Genomic DNA, 19,806 nt, shown 5'->3' on the forward strand with positions numbered 1-19,806 from the left:
ATAGTAAAGAAAATATGATAAACAAAATGAGACTGACAATATTGTGACATACAGGGCAGGGATGAATGGAGTAATAACCATAGCAAATAACGAAGCATGCCTTTATAATGATTACTGCAGAGCAAAGAAATACCATATGTTTAAAAACATCAACATTGCAAAACACTTGAGAAACATAGTACATACAGAGGGTCATGGAAAAAGAATACCCATATTTTGAAAAAATGCTGCTTCAAGTCAGATGGACCACCTAAGAGAAAGCTCAGTGCATGCTTTGGTTTGTGGAATTCAAATCAAATGTTCTTGTTCAACGTAACTTTCAAACAACTTATCCGTGAATGTTAAAAATTAAATAATTGAAAAAGAGGTTCAACCTATTCAATACATAAGAGAAAGAAATGTAGTGATTACATTCTTATTTAATAGTAATTAGAAATGGGACCGGTTTCGACCGTAGTCCAGGTCATCGTCAGCCGTTCAAACCATAAAAAACATGAAAAACAATGCATATGAAAAAGATTAAATGAATTCTGGATCGGTATAAGATGAAATATAAATTGATGATGGGGGTAGAAATTGTGAGTCACTTAAAAGAAAACAGTACGTAATATTATGAATGGTAGTACGGCACACGCAATGATAGGTAAAGTTTCACAATGTTTATGAATAGTGGCGAACGGTCAAATGGGTCAGTGTTGTGACTTTGTACCTGACAGAGAGTAAAAACTGACCCATTTGACCACTATTCATAAACATTGTGAAACTTTACCTATCATTGCGTGTGCCGTACTACCATTCATAATATTACGTACTGTTTTCCTTTAAGTGACTCACAATTGTATGATGAACTCCTCGCTTTGTTCTTAACGTACCACAGAGCCGGAAGGCCATGGTACACTTCGATAAACTCCAAAATAAACTTTTTTTCCTCCTTTTTGCCTGCCTTCACGATACCTTCTCCAACGCTTGTTGATACCAACTGGCGGGAGGACAGGATATTGCACAATATTGCCAACACACAGCACAGTATTTTGCGATTTGCGCAATATATTTCAAACTTTCTTGATTTCGTACAATATATTGCACAAACCTTCAATATTAAATAGACACTATCAATTTTATTGCACAAACCCCGATACTGCGCAATAATATTGCACGTCTATGGGCCCCTTAAAAGATACACTTTATATATAAAAACAATTTCCAAAGTGGATTACCTTCACTTGCAGCATATCATAAACTCCAAATAACATCCAAAACCAAACCAAACCCCACGGCACTTAACGTCCTTGAATGGGCTCTGGCCTGCCCAGCGACCGCTGCTCAGCCCAAAGGCCTGCAGATTATGAGGGGCTGTGTGGTCAGCACGACGCATCCTCTCAGCCATTATTCTGGACTTTTGAGACCAGGGCCGCCATCTCACCGTCAGATAGCTCCTCAATTCTAATCACGTAGTCTGAGTGGACCTCGAACCAGCCCTCAGGTCGAGAGAAAAATCCTGACCTGGCCGGGAATCGAACCCGGCCCCTCCGGGTGAGAGGCAGGCACGCCCTACACCACGGGTCCGGCCCAAATAACATCATCTAGCTTTATTTAGTATGAGGGGTGATCAGAAAGTTTCTGTACGACGGCCGTACAGTCCTGAATCAGGATGCCAATCAAGCAAAATTGCCAAGAGCATTGGACACTCATCCCACCAAGGCACAGGCTGAAAATCCCCATGTGGTAAAACACTTTGTCCTACTGCATGAAAAAGTCTGCAACCGCCTGCTGCAAATCCTCGTCCGACAGGAAGCGTCGACCCTTCAGCCTTTTTGAAGGGACCGAAGGCATGACAATCGCATAGGGAGAATTCAGGGCTATAGGCCTCATCCACCGCCTGTTTGTTGTTGTCGATAATGAATTCGACTGGCTTCCCAGATTGACCGGCATCTTGTGTCAAAACGCTACCCGCACGGAACTTGGTACACCTTTCCACAACGTTGGTTTTCAACAGACATGCTACCCCATACACAGTCTTCATTCTCCGATGGATGTCCACCGGTGTTTGTCCTTCGGCAGCCAAGAACAGAATAACAGCACTTTGGTCCTGTTTGGACGCATTTGGTAATAACGTCGCCATAGTTCACGTGGCTACATTTAATGCACACACTTCAGTTCGACGCAACTCTCACACTAATCCCTTTATCTAGATATCTGTGCTTATGTACCCACATCAGAGTTGCACTACATTGCATGTCCGCTGCAGCAACGCCTTCAAACAGAAACTTTTTGATCACACCTTATAATAACTGACAGTGTGAACATTTTGCTCTATGCACGACCACTAGCAGGTTAAGAGAACATTCTATGATCAAAAACATTAAAGCAGTCTGTATGAAGATATTATTTGTACTGCAACCTGATACCTCTGTCTTGAGATTTCTGGAAATATGATCAGATTTACTCACCGACCATCAACACCATTGATGACATAGGCATGAATTCCTAGTTCACGGAAGCAGTTGTTCATTCTTATTCTCCTCTCTGGGCGCCGCAGCAGGTTGATCATATAGACCAAGTCAAACCCCATTGTATCCTGTAACGGATATGACACATACTCGGAGAGAAGGTCACTTACTGGAAGTGGGGGATTCTCCACTGTAAAAAGCAATAAAATTGACTTAACATATTAGTGGTGGATCGACATGTAATTTTTCCATATATCATGCTATGAATACTCAAGTAAGGAAGTTTGTGAATAGTAGATTAACACACAACAAATTAATGTGACAAATTCAATCACATATAGAAACACTGGCTGTTGTAGCCATTGTCACCATCCGTCTGTCCGTCACCACTGATCTACACTTAAGAGTGTCCCCAAAGTTGCAGATTCCCTATCAGTTGTTTACTTAGCCTTTTTGTAAAAGATTTCAAAGAAGTAGGAAACCTTTCAAACTTGGTGAATTATTCCAATCCGTTAATACTCTTCCAATAAACGAGTATTTTCCCCAATTTGTTTGTTTGAATTCCTACTTTATCTCCCAATTATGATCTGTCCTACTTAAAACTCCAATCAAGCTTATTTGTCTACTTATTATTTCGTATAGCAAAAAAGGATACATTGGAAATGTAAATATTACAATAAGCTATACAGGGTGAACAAAAAATCTCACACGTGGAGGTCGGCATGCGGTTCCTCGTGGAAATTCATGACAAAAGTTTATCTTGCAAAACCTAGCCCCACCAATAGGTTTAATAGAAATGTGAGTTAAGAAACAAGGCTCTGGCAACACTGTAACGGCGTGCAGCGTTGCCAAGCACAAGTCCATGAACTTGGCGCTCTGCCAGAGCTGTCTCGTTAGCTCAGTGAGACGAGGTAATGCCATAAATGCCAATTGTGTGGACCCGCCGATTTTTGAGTCGCGTTCGCGCCATTTTTTAAAATTTCAGTTAATATATCAAACTGTATCCACTCCACTACGCAATACGCTATGTTTTGTCTTACCATTGCAGTTACTTTCATTTAAACATTCAAACATTACATGAACTTCTTACAGACGTAAACGACCATTTTGTATCATCCATGGCACAAATAAAGCCAATACACAGAACAGTAACATCGTCTCTATCCAATGCGGTACAAGGAAACACAATACAGTACAGTAGGTAGACTCATGCATTCAGTTGAATGGATCACACTGTCATGTGTTCGACTATTGTCATGTGACAACAGGATGTCATGCTTACAAACACAGTTACACGACCAGAACTAGGGACCTGACGTCACACACACAAAAGAAAAAATGTACATTCGAGCCGTAGCTCGATGGTGCATGTGGGTTTGATAACCCGACCATCTACTCAGTGAGCTGTAACGGCAGGTACGGCCGAGCGGGTAGATGCACGTTTCTCTATTACATTTCGATGCGCTGCAGGATGTGACAGTGTTGCCAGCTTCTCGTTTTTGACTTGTTTTCCAACAGCACCAGATCCGATTTGGCTACAGAAACTTTTGTCTTGCAATGGGATGAGGAATCGCATGCCGACCTCCAAGTGCGGCAGTTTTTGTTCACCCTGTATACAGTATTTACAGATCAGGTAAATTACTGTAAAATGTAATGTCAAGTGTATTCAACTAGTTCACGACTTTATCGGTGGCACCGTGTATTTCTTGAATAGTTCCTTCAAATCTTCTACTTGGGCACTCCGTAGCAACGTGCTGGATGGTCTGAGGGACATTGTGAAGCTAGAATTTGCATCTTCCATGGTTTGTCCTAATTCTGTTTAAAGGAGATGTCCATGGATTTCTAGGTAAACTGAAACTAGGCGGAGCTTTACATGGATCGTTAATTAAAACCAGGTGATCAGGGTTTGAAGAAGACCATTCTTCTTTCCAGGTCTGATCAGCATTAAAATGTGATTCAGCAAGCCTTTTTCCTAATTTCCATGATGGATTCCTTGATCTCTTACCAGAACTGCTTCATTTCGTATATGAGGGGGGTGGATGTTGGATAACACAGGTGCCATTGTAGGGGTGTTGATTTGATAGTACCAGATATTGTCCTCATTGTGTCATTTAGTTGGATATCAACTTTATTGGTATGTGCGCTGTTAAGCCACACAGGACAGCAGTATTCAGCCGCTGGATAAACTAAAGCGAGGGATGAAGTTCGTAGAACCGATGCGTTTGCCCCTCAACTTGTTCCATTTAGCTTATACAAGACGTCGTTTCTTGTTCTTATCTTTTCTGCAGTATTGTGAAGATGTTGTTTATACGTCAGTGTCCAGTCTGCTGTGATGCCCGGATATTTTGGGCAAGGATTATATTTTAATCGTTGGCCTTTAATTCCACTTGCGGTGTGTAGATGGCTCTTATTGTCTAGATGGAAACAGCTAACTTCAGTTTTATTCCTTGTAAGTACAATTTCTAATGTTTTGAAGTCACTGGATTGGGTAGTCAGAGCTATGTCATCTGCTTATATCGATTTCCTGGAAACAGTTTCCGGGAGATCTGCAGTGTAGATATTGAACAGTAATGGAGCAAGAACTGAGCCTTGTGATAAGCCATCATTCATTTGTCTACTAATATCATTCAACACCATTTCTCCACTGATAGCTCGGAACATACCGCATAGTCAAGCCGTTTATCTCCTTACTCCCAAGTCTTCCCAGCCCGAAGTTTACAACATTTTTGTAACTCTACTGTTTTCTTGTAAATCACCAAGAACAAATTGTGCTGCTTTCCTAAAGATTTTTCCTGGTGAGGGTCCCATAAAGTGGAACCATACTCTAATTGTGGCCTTACCAGTGACTTATACACCCTGTCCTTACTGCAACCTCTAAATACCCTCATAACCACATGAAGAGAAATGTAACCTTTATTTACAACCTTGTCATTGTGATTATGATTATGTAGTAGCGTTGCATAAGTTATACGGGGTTCTGATAATTCAGATCGCTACGATTTGTGCAAATCTCACAGCAGAACCGTTGTGCGCGTAGAAGACACTTGCGCCTTGGTTAAATATGTATGCATTCTAACCTATTAGCACCTAAAAATTATTTCCCTAGTGATTACCCCAAAAGAAAACTTTTCCTCTTGGTGAAACTTGCAATCTGACTTTTCACACTATTTATCATCATACAACATTGTCTGCTGTCCATCTCGCAACATTATCATCTTTCATAGTTAATGATTTTTCATTTCTGTGCTGATATAGATAGACAATACTTATAGTAAAGTGGAGATGATGTTACACCTAATGAACACTTTTATACACATGTAAAAATGTTTATTTCAAATATTATTATCTTCTTTTTTTTATGTCGCACTGACACAGATAGGCCTTATGGCGACGATGGGACAGGAGAGGCCTAGGAGAGTGAAGGAAGCAGCCGTGGCCTTCATCAAGGTACAGCCCCAGCATTTGCCTGGTGAAAACCATCTTCAGGGGTGCCAACAGTGGGCCGTTTTGTTGATATATTATTCCATTAAAAACAACATAATTATTATTAAATGTAAATTTAACCAGACTGATGAATTCTTCTATTTCAAGTTTACTCAGTTTACTATGTTGTTGCAAGTTACTATGTATGATGGAAATGGTCTCGTCTAAAGGAATGCTCGGGTACATATTCTTGATGTCGAAAGATGCTAGTGAATGGTAAGATTGAATTTTGAGGCTTTTGGTGTTGTTGCCAAATTCTATTGTGTTTTTAATGGAAGTTTTTGCTTGAAGGACATAGTGGTTTTTTAACGAATTTTTGGATGAATTGGGCTAGTTTGTAGGTAGGGCTGGGTCTGAAATTAACTATTGGTCTTATTGGTGTGTTTTCTTTATGGATTTTGGGGAGTGCTCTTGCTGTTGTAAGTTTGGGGTTCATGTTAATTAATTTACTGGAATCTTGATCACTGAGAATAAATGTGTTCTTAAGTAAGAGTTTCAGATTTTTCTGAATTCTTTGGGTGGGTTCTTTTTTAATTGTTTTGTAATTTCCCTCTTGAAAAAAGTTGGTGGTTGTGTGAATGTGATGAATGATTGAACATCCCTCAAACTCTATTATATTAGTTATACGCCAACATGGTAATGAAAATCGTAACCTACGAGTGGTACTACGCGCAGGTAAAAGTGGTGTTCCCCACGCGTGGTGGTACTACTTACAAGTAGTCTCATGGTACTAATTTGATCATCCCTTGGTCACCCCTTTTAGTCGCCTCTTACGGCAGGCAGAGGATACCGTGGGTGTATTCTTCGTCTGCGGTCCCCACCCTCAGGGGGGTTGTGTGCTTGGTTCGCGAGAGGTATTTTATTTCCCTCAAGTCCGCCGGCAAGCCGGTTTGGACCCCCTATCCGCCACCTGGGATGCGCCACGTGGGAGTATCACCTCTCCCCCCGCTATGCCAGCGTAGTAGGTTCATGGATTTCATTGTGAAAGACAGTGGTGAGACCAGAGCAGTAATGTATATTATGAACTCTTGAAGCCCGCAAAACTGTTAATGCACAACGTTATCACCAACAAATCATTCATTTAAATCACGCATTGATCGAAAGACGACCGGAATGGATCAGAAGACATGACAAAGTGATTTTGTTACATGACAATGTGCTGTCTCACACAGCAAAACCAGTGAAAGACAACTTGAAATTGCTTAGATGGGACATCCTTCCGCACCCACTGTCCTCCCCCGACCTAGCACCATCTGACTATCACATCTTCGCATCAATGGGGCATGCGCTCGCAGAGCAGCACATCAGCAAATTCGAAGAAGTTGGAAAATGGCTCGAAGAATGGTTTACTACAAAAGACAAGCAGTTTTTCTGGCATGGTATACATAACTTACATGAAAGATGGGCAAAGTGTGTAGAAGCCGATGGCCAATATTCTGAATAAACAAAAAATGAATTTCCCTTGAATATTACATGTTTTCTTTACCACAAAAACTGGCAAAAACTTATGCATACACCTGGTATTTGCTAATGCATTATTCAGAAAATCTAGGAAAAGAATCCAGATGGAGTGTCTCGAATATTCCTAACATGAATCAACTGCGGCATCTAGTCAATTCTTCTGCAGAGCAGTTTTTCTCAGGGCTTTAGTCTTATTGTCAAACCACTTTTTGACCTTTAAGGGTGATGTAGTACACAGTAAACTCCCTATTATTCTTGCACAGTGTAACTATAAACTATCAGACATAGAAGTTCCTTTGTTTCTGAGCAAAACCTTTTTGACTTACCCTCATAATGCTATCCCTACCCTTTATTAGTATTCTTCTGCGGACATCAAAGGAATCAAAGTACAAAATCATATCTTACCCAAAACTTCCAGCTTGAGGTTTGTTAGCTGTGTGTAGTCTACAGCTAAGGAGTCTCCTTGCTCTAATGGCACCATTACAAACCCATACACCTCATCGTTACAGATGTACAGAGGTATCCCTGAAACACATAATATAATAATTGAGAGAATCTTTATAGTAAACAGTCAAATAGGAACATAGGTAAGTTTTCCTGTGCATTATTACAAGAAAAATTGACAACAAAGAGATCAGAATTTGCTGTTTAACTTACAAACAATTTATTTTTCTATGCACTTCTTTCTCAGACAGTTGGAAGTGAACGGTTAATTGAAAACAAGAAATAGTCCATATACAATGACTCTTAATGGAATTATAACTGCAGGGGTTAGGGGTGTATTAATATGGAAAAAACCAAAAATCAATTTTTTTCATATATTTTGCCAAAATTTCAGTCCCAGTTGTCCCTTAAGAAAAGGCTAGGAAAACAAGATAGGGAATCTGCCACCTGGGCGACTGCAGTAAATGCATATCAGTATTGACTGAATGATTGATTGACTGATTTGATTGATTGATTGACTGATTGGAGCTGGGGAGTGCGATACGGGTTTGTGACGCCATGAGGAATCGAGTGCTCTCGTGCGATTCCACGCTAATCGAGACACCGCTCACGAAAGACACTACGTTATAGTCAAGCCAAACATTTAAACTCCAATGTAGTTGATCCATTTATGCTGACAATAATGAAGATTTATCATAAACAAACAGTTTTACAGTATGTACATTTTAATGTGGAGCACAAAATGATTCAAATATGTATTAATATTGCGTAACCAGGTTATATTAGCCGGGTGGTCTGCTAGAACGACAGGGTGGTGCGCCCACTAAAATGGTCCTAGGCAGAACATTGAGTTGACATTAAAGGAAATCCCATGTTGAGAACATGTATGCCTTGAACTGAAGCACTTTCCAATAAAATTTCTAGTGTTGCAATGACTCTTGATGCAGAAAAATACTTCTGATGAAATTAACTACCTCAATAATAATGTTATTAAAGAACAGAGTAATCTCAAAACTCCGAGTTGGCCGTGCAGTTAGGAGCGCGCAGCTGTGAGCTCGCATCCGGGAGATAGTGGGTTTGAACCCCACTGTCGGCAGCCCTGAAATTGGTTTTCCGTGGTTTCCCATTTTCACATCAGGCAAATGCTGGGGCTGTACCTTAAGTAAGGCCACGGCCGCTTCCTTTCCATTCCTAGGCCTTTCCTGTCCCATCATCGCCATAAGACCTATTTGTGTCGGTGCGACGTAAAAGCAACTAGCAAAGAAGAAAAACCTCCTGTCGATCAACGATGAGTGAAAGTGCTCAGTCATTTTGAACACACAGATATTGATTTATTTTCTTTTTCTTTAATTTCTTGCAATGAATGGCCTTGGAGATTGAGTATTCGCTTGGAGAAGGAGTATTGAAGTGGCTTTACTTCTGGCTTACTCCTAGAGCAAGTCAGTAAGTATCCGCAATCAATTTTTATAATTTATTACAAAAAGAGTACACACTTTTTACTGATATCATTATTCACATAGTCACCCTGCTTTTCAATGCACATGGTCCACCGTTTCACAAGGTTTCTGATACCCTCTGCAAAAAAATGTTCTTGGTTGCGTAGCAAGCCACATATGCACCGCTTTCTTCACCTGTTGATCAGAGCTGAATCGACGGCCTCATATAGCTTTTTTAAGTGGACCAAAAAGATGGTAATCCGACAGGGCAAGATCGGGACTGTACACAGGATGCTCCAACACCTCGAAACACAGCATCTGAAGTGTATGAGTGGTGTGGGTGGCAGTATGTGGACGCGCATTGTCATGCAACAAAAGAACTCCTTCTGACAATCGATCTCTGCGTTTGTTGAAAATTGCAGCTTTCAGCTTGTTTACCAGCATATCATTGTAACGTTCACTGTTTACTATTTCCCTCTTTTCCTTGTAATGTTCTAGGACTGGCCCTTGAGAGTCCTAAAACACTGTGTTCCTGCAGAAGGTTGCCTCTTGAATTTCTGTTTGACTGGGGATCCGTGATGCTTCCATTCCATGCTCTGACATTCAAAGTGGTGGACCCAATTTCATCTCCAGTGATAGTCGATTTCAGAAACGTATCACCTTCGTTAGCAGGATGGTCCAGTAGGTGCTGACAGATTCTCACACGATTGTGCTTCTGCTCTTCACCGAGTTGTTTTGGAACCCGTCTCAAATAGACTTTGTGAAAGTTAAGCCTGGTACGCATGTTTTCAAATGCAGAACCATGGTTAATGTGCATATGGTTTACCACGTCATCAACAGTCACTCGTCTGTTATTCAGGATCATACCATGCATTTGTTCAATATAGACATCAGTTACGGCTGCAGATGGATGTCCGCACCTTTCTTAATCCTTCACGTTCGTGTGACACCTTATGAACGGTTCAATCCACTGGTAAACACTTTGCTGTGGCAAAACATTGTCCCTGTATTGTGCTGAAAGTCTTCTATGAATTTCCGCTCCTGGTACACCCTCAGACCACAATACAGAATGCTGTTCTTCCTTGGTGCAAACAGAGAGTGTCGTGGCCACCTTTACAGCACAAACTGTACAAATCTGATAAAGCTGAAACCTACCACAGACGTAGACAATGCCACAGAGCCAACCTAAAGACAAGTAGAACAAAATTGCAGATACTTATTGACTTGCCTACATAAATAACTTTTGGACAAAAAAAAAAAAAAAAAATGTGTCAACTGAAGATTGAAACAATGAAGGTTTTATGAAACTTTTACAGGTTGCTCATGCATGTGACAGAATATACAACTTGGAGAAAATTACATTTATAATGTTAAAAGAAGCTCAATTAAATAAAATATTTAGGAAATCATCCCTGTTGTTCAAAGTATAAAAAAACGTTTGTTAGTATTCTTTGTGTAATACTGTGCAGTAAATACATTAAAATATTCAGTACTTCATTTGGCTACCTAACCTCAACAGCCTCAAAGGCCATAGCCTACCAAGCGACCGCTGTTCAACCCGAAAGCCTGCAGATTATGAGGTGTTGTGTGGTCCCTGACTTTACATTAATTTTCATTAAATTCTCTCCAGCCATTTTCTCATGATGCACATACGTACGTACATACAGACAGACAGAAATTATGGAAAATTAAAAAGAGCATTTCCTTGTTACTGTGGACATGACCCATACAGAAATATCATTCTTTTTAAATTCTGGGCAATGTACAGACAAAACTCTTATTTTACGTAACGTTAGAGATTGTCGTGTTGTTCGATCATGTACGACCGTTCTTTACGTTAACAACATTTATTTGCAAGTACCAGCACATTTGAAGAATGCACAATGGAATTACAAGTGAAAGGAAGGAGAGTCCAACGAATACCTAAATTATGATGGACTGATTCGGTAAGATCAGTAAAAGACAACGGGGCCAGGACTGGAACATAAGGACAGATTAAAAGTCTTGTAGAGAAACCATATCTGCTCTGTAACAGGATAATGGATTTTTTAAAATTTGTTTTATGTCGCACCGACACAGCTAGATCTTAGGGAGATAATAGGACAGGAAATACCTAGAAGCGGGAAGGAAGCAGCCATGGCCTTAATGAAGGTACAGCCCCAGTATTTGCCTGGTGTGAAAAAGGGAAACCACGGAAAATCATCTTCAGGCCTAACGACAGTGGGGTTCGAACCACTATCTCCCGGATCGAGCTCACAACTGCGCAGCCCTAGCCGCACAGCCAACTCGCCTGGTAAATTGGGAACTGATGATGATTAAATGTCGAACAGACTCAAAAATAAAACAAACGAACTTACCAGATTTATTTGCAGCCAGAGCAAAGATGATGATGTCATCGTTGGGTCCTTCATAGTCAGGAACTTTACTTCTAATAAAGGTGAGGTTGTCAGATGACTTGCGGCGCAGATTTATCAGGACTGAGGAGTGCACCATGGGAACGTCAAAACAACCAATACGTTCTCTGTTTAAGGTAGGCTTGTAGTCATCTGTGCGAAGGTAATAATATTCATCAGTCATGCCGCACCAGAAATTAGAGTACAAGCCATCAGATTTGAGCATGGGTGCAGTTACGGTGTGACCTTTCTTAATCAACAGTTGCAATGTTTTGGGATTCACAATGAAGACATCGCTGTCCAAAAACTGCAACATAACAAGAACATTTCCATCACAACAAGCTGTGAGCTTGCACCTGGGAGATAATGGGTTCGAACCCCACTGTCAGCCGCCCTTTCTCATTCCATCGTCACCATAAGACCTCTCTGTGTCGGTGTGGCATTAAAAAAAAAAAAAAAAAAAAAGGGAAAAAAAGGAAGCAACTGTGGACTTAATTAAGGTGCAGCCTGGTGTGAAAATGTGAAACCATGGCAAACCACCTCAGGGCTACCAACCATGGGATTTTAACCCACTCTCTCCCGAATGCAAGCTAACAGCTATACGCCATGAACCGTGTAGCCAACTCACTTGGTATTATTATTATTATTATTATTATTATTATTATTAAAATGTTATTTGCTTTACGTCCCACTAACTACTTTTTAAGGTCTTCGGAGACGCCGAGGTGCCGGAATTTAGTCCCGCAGGAGTTCTTTTACGTGCCAGTAAAACTACTGACACGGGGCTGTCATATTTGAGCACCTTCAAATACCACCGGACTGAGCCAGGATCGAACCTGCCAAGTTGGGGTTAGAAGGCCAGCGCCTTAACCGTCTGCCACTCAGCCCGGCATTATTATTATTATTATTATTATTATTATTATTATTACTGTGGCCGGTGTGGCTCCAGTTATGAAGCCTGCTGTTGTACCAAAAAAAATTATACAGAGGCTGTTTCGTAAGTCCTAACAACCGTGTCCAGTATACACGGTAAGTCCAGTATAAACATGTCTGAAAAACACTCTCACTCTCTCTCTCTCTCTACTGAATGTCGCCGACTGATAGTGTCTGTGGGCATTGATGACTAGTTAAATGCATGAAAAAGTAAGTAAGCCACCGGCCATGCTCCAACATGGATGTTAATACGGCTGAACAACAGTCATACATGAAAATTGCAGTTCTCCGTGGATGAAATTCACGTGGAATAGAAGAGAAGCACCTGTTCAACTGTCGCAGGGTGGAAGTCCAGTTATCCACAAATACATGTTTTTCTGTGTTGACAGTGTTTTCACTGTCCGACTCGTTGCCTGAATGGTCAGCGTACTGGCCTTCGGTCCAGAGGGTCCCGGGTTCGATTCCCGGCTGGGTCGGGCATTTTAACTTTCATAGGTTAATTTCATTGGCTCGGGGGCTGGGTGTTTGTAGTGTCCCCAACATCCCTGCAAATCACACACCACATATAACACTTATCTCCACCACAATAACACACAGTTACCTACACATGGCAGATGCCGCCCAGCCTCATTGGAGGGTCTGCCTCACAAGGGCTGCACCCGGCTAGAAATAGCCACATGAAATTATTATTATTAGTGTTTTTACTCTAGTGAACAAAAGATACAAATTTATAAAATGCTAGTACATGCCTGAAAAAAATAAATTTATTAATGATAAAATGGCATGTTTTATTGTACAGGGTGTGCAACATAAAGCAACACGGCAGCGTAGCCTGCACGCAGGAGGTGCGTGTGTGACAGGAAGTCTGCAATAAATAAATTGTCGTGTAAGCTATTTCTAATGAACAAACAAACAACACAAAAAATAAGTCATATATCGCATTCAAAACCCATTCACAAAATCGCATTCATAATGCAGGGTCACTCGATTCAAGTTCTTGCACTGCAGTAATTTTATATGGCTTTAACTTCAGTAAATTTGTACCCGTTTGAACAAAACGATAGGAAATTTCCATTTCCTGAACAAGTCGTCGAAGTGTTTTTGTAGGAGACCTTTACAGAGCATTACCTACAGTTTCTTGTGTAAGTACTGTACGTGGTTCATTACGTTTCTTATCAAGAAGACTTCCCGTCTTGCGTAATTTATTTACTAATCTAGGAATCAAATGTCCGACCTGGGACTTGAACATCGGGAAACTTCTCTTCAAATAATCTTCTTACAACCCTCGCTCTTTCTGTACGGGCGTATGAATCGTAAATGAATACTCTTTGGAGAACAGAATACCGACACCCGACTTGAGCCATTTCAACAAATTCACACACTTTGCTAATGTCACCAATGAAACACGTGCCACATTTGCAAACGTTCGACAAGGACTGAAACCTGGGGCGGTAGTGCAGCCTTGAGTACATCTGGTACTGTATTTCGTCATCGGCCGACTCACTCACTCACGAATTCCCGTGCACGGAATGGAGTCCTTTAAATCATTCATTTGCATGCATATAAAGTATATATTTAAGACTGTTTATGTTGTGTAAACATTTCACTGATTACAAATTGGTGATAAGTAGAAGTAAAAAGTCACTGGAACGCTAAATTTCTGTGTTCAACACCTTAATAACTGAAAAAAAAATTTGCTTAGTGCAATCAAGTCACTGCGTATCTGCTCTCCACTGTGGTTCAAGCTCAGATTGAGCGCGGACTCTGCTGATGCCTGCAGCCAATCTATATCTGTTTCGTTGTAAGTAAAACATGGCATTAAAGGGAAGAATCATCATTCAAAAATTTCTTTGTAACTTACCCAGATATAATCTGTCCACATTTGTCGGGCAGCAACGAGAGCCTCCTCACGCAACTGAATGATGTGAGTGAAACGAGATGGAGTCCAATGTGCAGGCCCATCCTCATCACCCAGTCTGGTAGGAGGAGAGGATAACAGCTCAGCATTAACAGAATGATAACTTCCTTCAACGGAGGATAGCCACTTCCTTAAGATCTCCAATGTGTTGTCTTCATTGTGATCGCTTCTGACCCTGTCAACATTGGTAAACAGGACAATTTAGAGTTGATAACTCTGTCTAGTATTTTTTAAGTTATACAGCATGTCAATAGCTAACTTAAAATTTTAATACCTATAAAATGTCAATGCCTTCTCCTCTTTAGGAAGAGCAGGGCAAGGGTTCAGCAAAACTAGTTGAACATGGGAACAATGTAATGATTAAGCACTCACCCCCTGAGTTGAAAGCTGAAAAATGAAAATCTAGCAAATGTGATTATTGTTCAACAGTATTTAAGAACTGGCTGGAAGAATATTTTACAGACTTTCGAAAGTACAGTTCTTTCTGCAAACATTACTCTTCTTCCTTTTCTTAACTATCTGGGGTCAACACTATTGTGGATTGGGACCAAGTTTTACAGCTGGATGCCCTTCCTGATGTCAATCTTACATCGAGAGATGTTTTCACTATAGCGTGTTTCTGTGGTGGTTAGTACTGCGATGTATTGTATGTAAACAGAAATGTGGTTTTAAGATGATAACAAACACCCAGACATCAAACCAGAGCAATTCAAACAAATGGTACCACAGGTAATGAAAATGGTAAACAATATGGAATAGATATTTCTATCTGTATATTGAAGTGTTGAGTAGGTGGAGCATCAACCCCAATTTCTTTTAAGATATTTGTCTATATCAGCACAGAATGAGAATCATTGATTATGACATGTAGCCAACTCCCACAGTATTAAGGAGAAAATTTTTCAAAATTTCCATTTATGGGAAATGAGCTTACTGACCTCCACTGATAGCTACTATAGCCATGTGCAGCGTACCTTGGAATTCAAATCATAACTTAAAACTAATGCAGCCCATTAAGTTATCATCACCATCATCATCATCAATTCTCCACTTCAGTGCCAGGTGTTGGAGGAGCCTTGTTCTATTATTGTTGAAAGCCATCCCTCTTTTTTTCCTCTTCTGCTGACTTGCTATACCTACCATAGTCAAGGGTATTTCTCTCAGGGTGAACTCCTTAGCTTCCAGCAGTCCTCTCCTACCTCATCCGAAACGTCATCATTCTGAAGGTCTCCTTCTCCATCAAAGCTGCAGGTAAGGACTTAATTGTAACCCTGACAAGTAGCCCGTACAAGGTGCAAGCAGCCGGGCAGCTTGACCAAGGCTTTTTTTAAATGGTATTACTCCTATCACTCACCTTTTGTTCTGGCTTGTGACAGTTGGCTTGTATAAGTTACTGGGCCCAGGTTGGCAGAGCAATATACTATGTGGTAATAACTCAGACCCGCATCTATAATAGCCTAGATGTTGCTATGACATTTACTAGTGAACAAAGGAGAGACCTGTTTGTCATTGGTTGGTCGGTGACTTTAAACATAGATTACTGATTGTCTTATAAGCAATGAATCTCTCAAACTTTTTCCCATTGTCCAGACTGACAATTGGTGTGATTGTGATGTAGAGATGTGAAATACAGCCACTATAAAGCAAAGGCTGGACATCCTGCATTCTTCTTCTTCTTCTTTTATGACCACATAGGATCACTTTAGTCAGTCCGTCGTTCAGGTCTCTTTGAAGGGATTGTTCGGGCTTTGCGATCCTCCCAGTACTTCTTCAGACGCTCCGATCTTCGTGCCCTTTCCTCAGTTGAAAATGTGCGTGTTGTTGGTTTGTTTTGTGTAAGGGTAAAGCGGAGGTTTGTATTCTTGAGTTTTGTATTCAATTTTATCTTATTTGTGGTGTCTTCTGTTGTAAGGCTTATTTCCTTCAGATCCTCTCTTACTTCTCTGATCCATTTACATCCTGTTGTGGTATTTTTTGAGACGAGATTGTGTTGTACTAGTTGTTTCAGAAGTCTCGAATCCTGCATCCTCATGATATGTCCAAAGAATCCCAGTCTCCTGCATTAAATAAGACATAAATACTATCAAGCACCAAAGAAGCTCCAGTGAATTCTGCTGTGTTACTTAATGTCAGCTAGCACCATTACTGTGCGTTGAAAGATAAGAAGAATGGCGTTCATTGAGCAGCTATCCATAATACTGATAACTGGAAATATATACTGCAATATAACCCAAGGGCATTACTATTCTTGGTAATATGAAGGTAATTTCACAAGTCATGGCAACCGTTCTTTTATTTTCCAGACAAGTTGGAGCTCAGTAATTCCGGTGCATATGATTTAAGACCTATGATACATATCACTGAATGTCACCAATAGATGGTGAAGGGGTCCACTGGCAGCCAGTTACAACATATAACAAATTCAGTGCGTATTTTCTTTTTTTAACAAATTGCTTTAGGTCGCACCGACAGAGAGAGGTCTGATGTCAACAATGGTATAGGCAAGGGCTAGCAGTGGGAAGGAAGTGGCTGTGGCCTTAATTCAAATTCAATGTGTGCCATCAGCTGCTCAAAAATGGATGCAAATGAAGTTGAACAGCGGCCATTCGTGAAAATCGCTGAAATTCACACCGGTGTGCTACCAAGGGAAGAATGGATGATAGAACTTTGCCACCTCAAACTGCTGAGGTGGTGGTGGTGATTATTGTTTTAAGAGGAAGTACAACTGGGCAACCATCCTTTATTTAACACTAATCAGAGAGAGAAAATGGAAGGGGTCCGACACTTCAAAAAATGGAAGTATCGACCAAAGGAAGACAAGGGCCACGAGGAAGTATCGACCAAAGGAAGACAAGGGCCACGAAGGGCATGAAAATGAAAGACTCCCTAGGCCTCCATACGTTATACCGTTGGGGTTGGAAAAGAACAAGAGTTGACCAAGGGAGGTCGGGTAGGATAGATGAAAGTGAGGAGCCTGACACAAGTAAGTGGAAGCAATGCCAGGACTCAGCTAAGGGCCCCCCCCCCCCCCCCCGTCGCCAACCCACGCTCCAAATTTCATAGCCTCTGGGGCCCCTTTCAGTCGCCTCTTACAACAGGCAGGGGATACCGTGGGTGTTATTCTACCGCCCCCACCCACAGGGGGGAAACTGCTGAAGCCTTCAGCCACGAACGTGTAGCAACTGCTGAACTGTCACAGACTGGACATCCTGCATCCAGTCACACAAGAGGGTCAGTGACCGTTATCAAAGAGTGCTTAACAGAAGACGAGCATTGGACTGTGCAGGAATTATTCATACATAAGTTACGGATATTTCTGTGTTGACAATGTTTTGAATTTTACAACAGGACTTGCAGATGAGCCAGATTTATGTGCATAATAAACTAATTACTTATCTTTTTGTTGCCAAAAGCAGAGTCATGAAGAAATGTGGACCTTGTGAGATCTCTTAAGTTTTGCAACACTGGGTGTGGTCACCACTTAAATTAGTAGCCCACGTGTTGTTGGCTAGGGTAGGTGAGGAATGCAATTGGCCAGCCTACCACAAATAATTCCAGCTCAAGATGCCTGATCAGTGGACCCTGACATATCTGGAGGTAAGGACTAGGTCACTAACATCTAGATTTTGAAAAGGCACTTGCTTTTTCCTCATTTTTCAGTTGCACCCTTGCCATTAGCTGCTGTACCCAGTTGCAATTTGGGGTTAACACTGAGAAGCATATTCCAGTGGCCTCCTATAGTGGATTTACATTACTGTATATAATCACTGGATGGAATTGATCATCATCATCATCATCATCATCATTTTCCCATTTCCAGCTGACACCCAGGTCGTTCCACCATCCTTCTTCCAACACGATGTTCCAATCCATGTTTAATTTTCTAATGCTACTCTTCACCAATTCCATCCACCGCATTCTTGGTCTTCCTCGTCCTCTCTTCCTTGTCTTCCGTCCTTCCAGTGCTCGTCTTGTTAGTCTTACTTCATTCACCCGTTTGACATGTCCAAACCATTTCAATCTGTTTTGCTCCAGTTTGTCCTTTAATTTCTGTACTCCCAGCTCTTTCCGTATATCTTCGTTTCTTACCCTATCTCTCCTCTTTTTTTTTTTGTACCATACTTCTCAGGAATTTCATTTCAGCTGCTTGTAGGCCTACTCTGTTCTCATCCCTCTGAGTCGATGTCCAAGTTTCTGCTGCATATGTCATTATAGGAACATAATAAGCTTTATACATAACTTGAACATATGATATAAAAATAACTGTCATTCTTGATGTTTTTCTTTCTTTCAAGAGAAAGTGTGTTTATTTTCTAGGGCTCACTCCCTACACTGTTAAATACCCAGGCAATTCTTGGAAAAAATTCCAACCTCTATTTCCAATTGCTTTCTCTTCTTCTAGGTGATCTTTTCGAACTGTGCAAAATTACAGAGCCTATGGTCAGAGACCTATGATAACTTAATGTCATATCTTAAAATATTTCTGATATGCTATACAGTAGACCTTTACTCGACTGCATAGTTCCCAAAGATAAATAAAGAAAGATGGGGATCTCAACTGTTATAACATCGTACTTTACAGTAATGAAAACATATTCTTGTATATAATATACCACGTCCTACAATGCAACACTTCCGCCTGAGGAACCCAAACAAAATAAAACGAGAGAAACAAGTAATACCTCATTAATCAAGGACTTCTATTTGTACTAATACTCACCACAATGAAATTCTTTCCTTGGGGTATTCTAACCTTTCCAAAAGTGTCAAAAAGTACGGAAGGGTGTGTGCTTTATTTCTCGCAAAAATTGCTATTACCACAGTGGGAATTTTGTCTTCACTCTCATCTTGCACTTCTCCACCCGTTGACTCACAGAAAAGAGTAGCAAATATCATAAAATAAACGAATCTCACAAAAATGCGAGACATTCCAAGTCTGTCAACTACACGCGTCGCCATTATTTACGTTCTCACACCAAATTTCAAATACCCACCACTGCCCTTGCGCTATCTGTCACCTGTTCGCGAAACAGTTTCCGTGCGAACCGTTCTGTTTACGTTTATTGACCACAGTGTTGCCGTAATATCAGACACCTTCAATTTTCGCGACCTGATGGCGGCAGAATTGAACCAAAGATGGGCGGGTACTGGCTTTACGACACCGTATTCAAGATGACGTGGCTAGCAAGAGCGGCTTGACTGACGTATATGCGATGATACCGTACTTGCAAACACAGCGAATCCATCGACTCAAAGGAAACACAAAAGAAAGCACAATTACTTAAGGA

General features: G+C 40.9%; 1 protein-coding gene across 1 annotated transcript in view; it reads right to left on the reverse strand.

The window, feature by feature from the left end:
• Positions 1-19,504, reverse strand: part of LOC136884064 (glycosyltransferase 25 family member) — a 78,112-nt gene extending 58,608 nt beyond the window's left edge. The window contains exons 1-5 of the mRNA XM_067156089.2: positions 19,239-19,504; positions 14,462-14,693; positions 11,632-11,974; positions 7,800-7,919; positions 2,451-2,640 (exon numbers count right to left, since the gene is read on the reverse strand). Of these exons, the coding sequence (XP_067012190.1) occupies positions 2,451-2,640; positions 7,800-7,919; positions 11,632-11,974; positions 14,462-14,693; positions 19,239-19,477 (1,124 nt within the window). The 5' untranslated portion in view covers positions 19,478-19,504. The remainder of the gene's footprint in view (positions 1-2,450; positions 2,641-7,799; positions 7,920-11,631; positions 11,975-14,461; positions 14,694-19,238) is intronic.
• Positions 19,505-19,806: the final 302 nt, after the last annotated feature.

Source organism: Anabrus simplex, chromosome 12 (assembly GCF_040414725.1).
Source record: "Anabrus simplex isolate iqAnaSimp1 chromosome 12, ASM4041472v1, whole genome shotgun sequence".
Taxonomy (NCBI): Eukaryota; Metazoa; Arthropoda; class Insecta; order Orthoptera; family Tettigoniidae; genus Anabrus; species Anabrus simplex.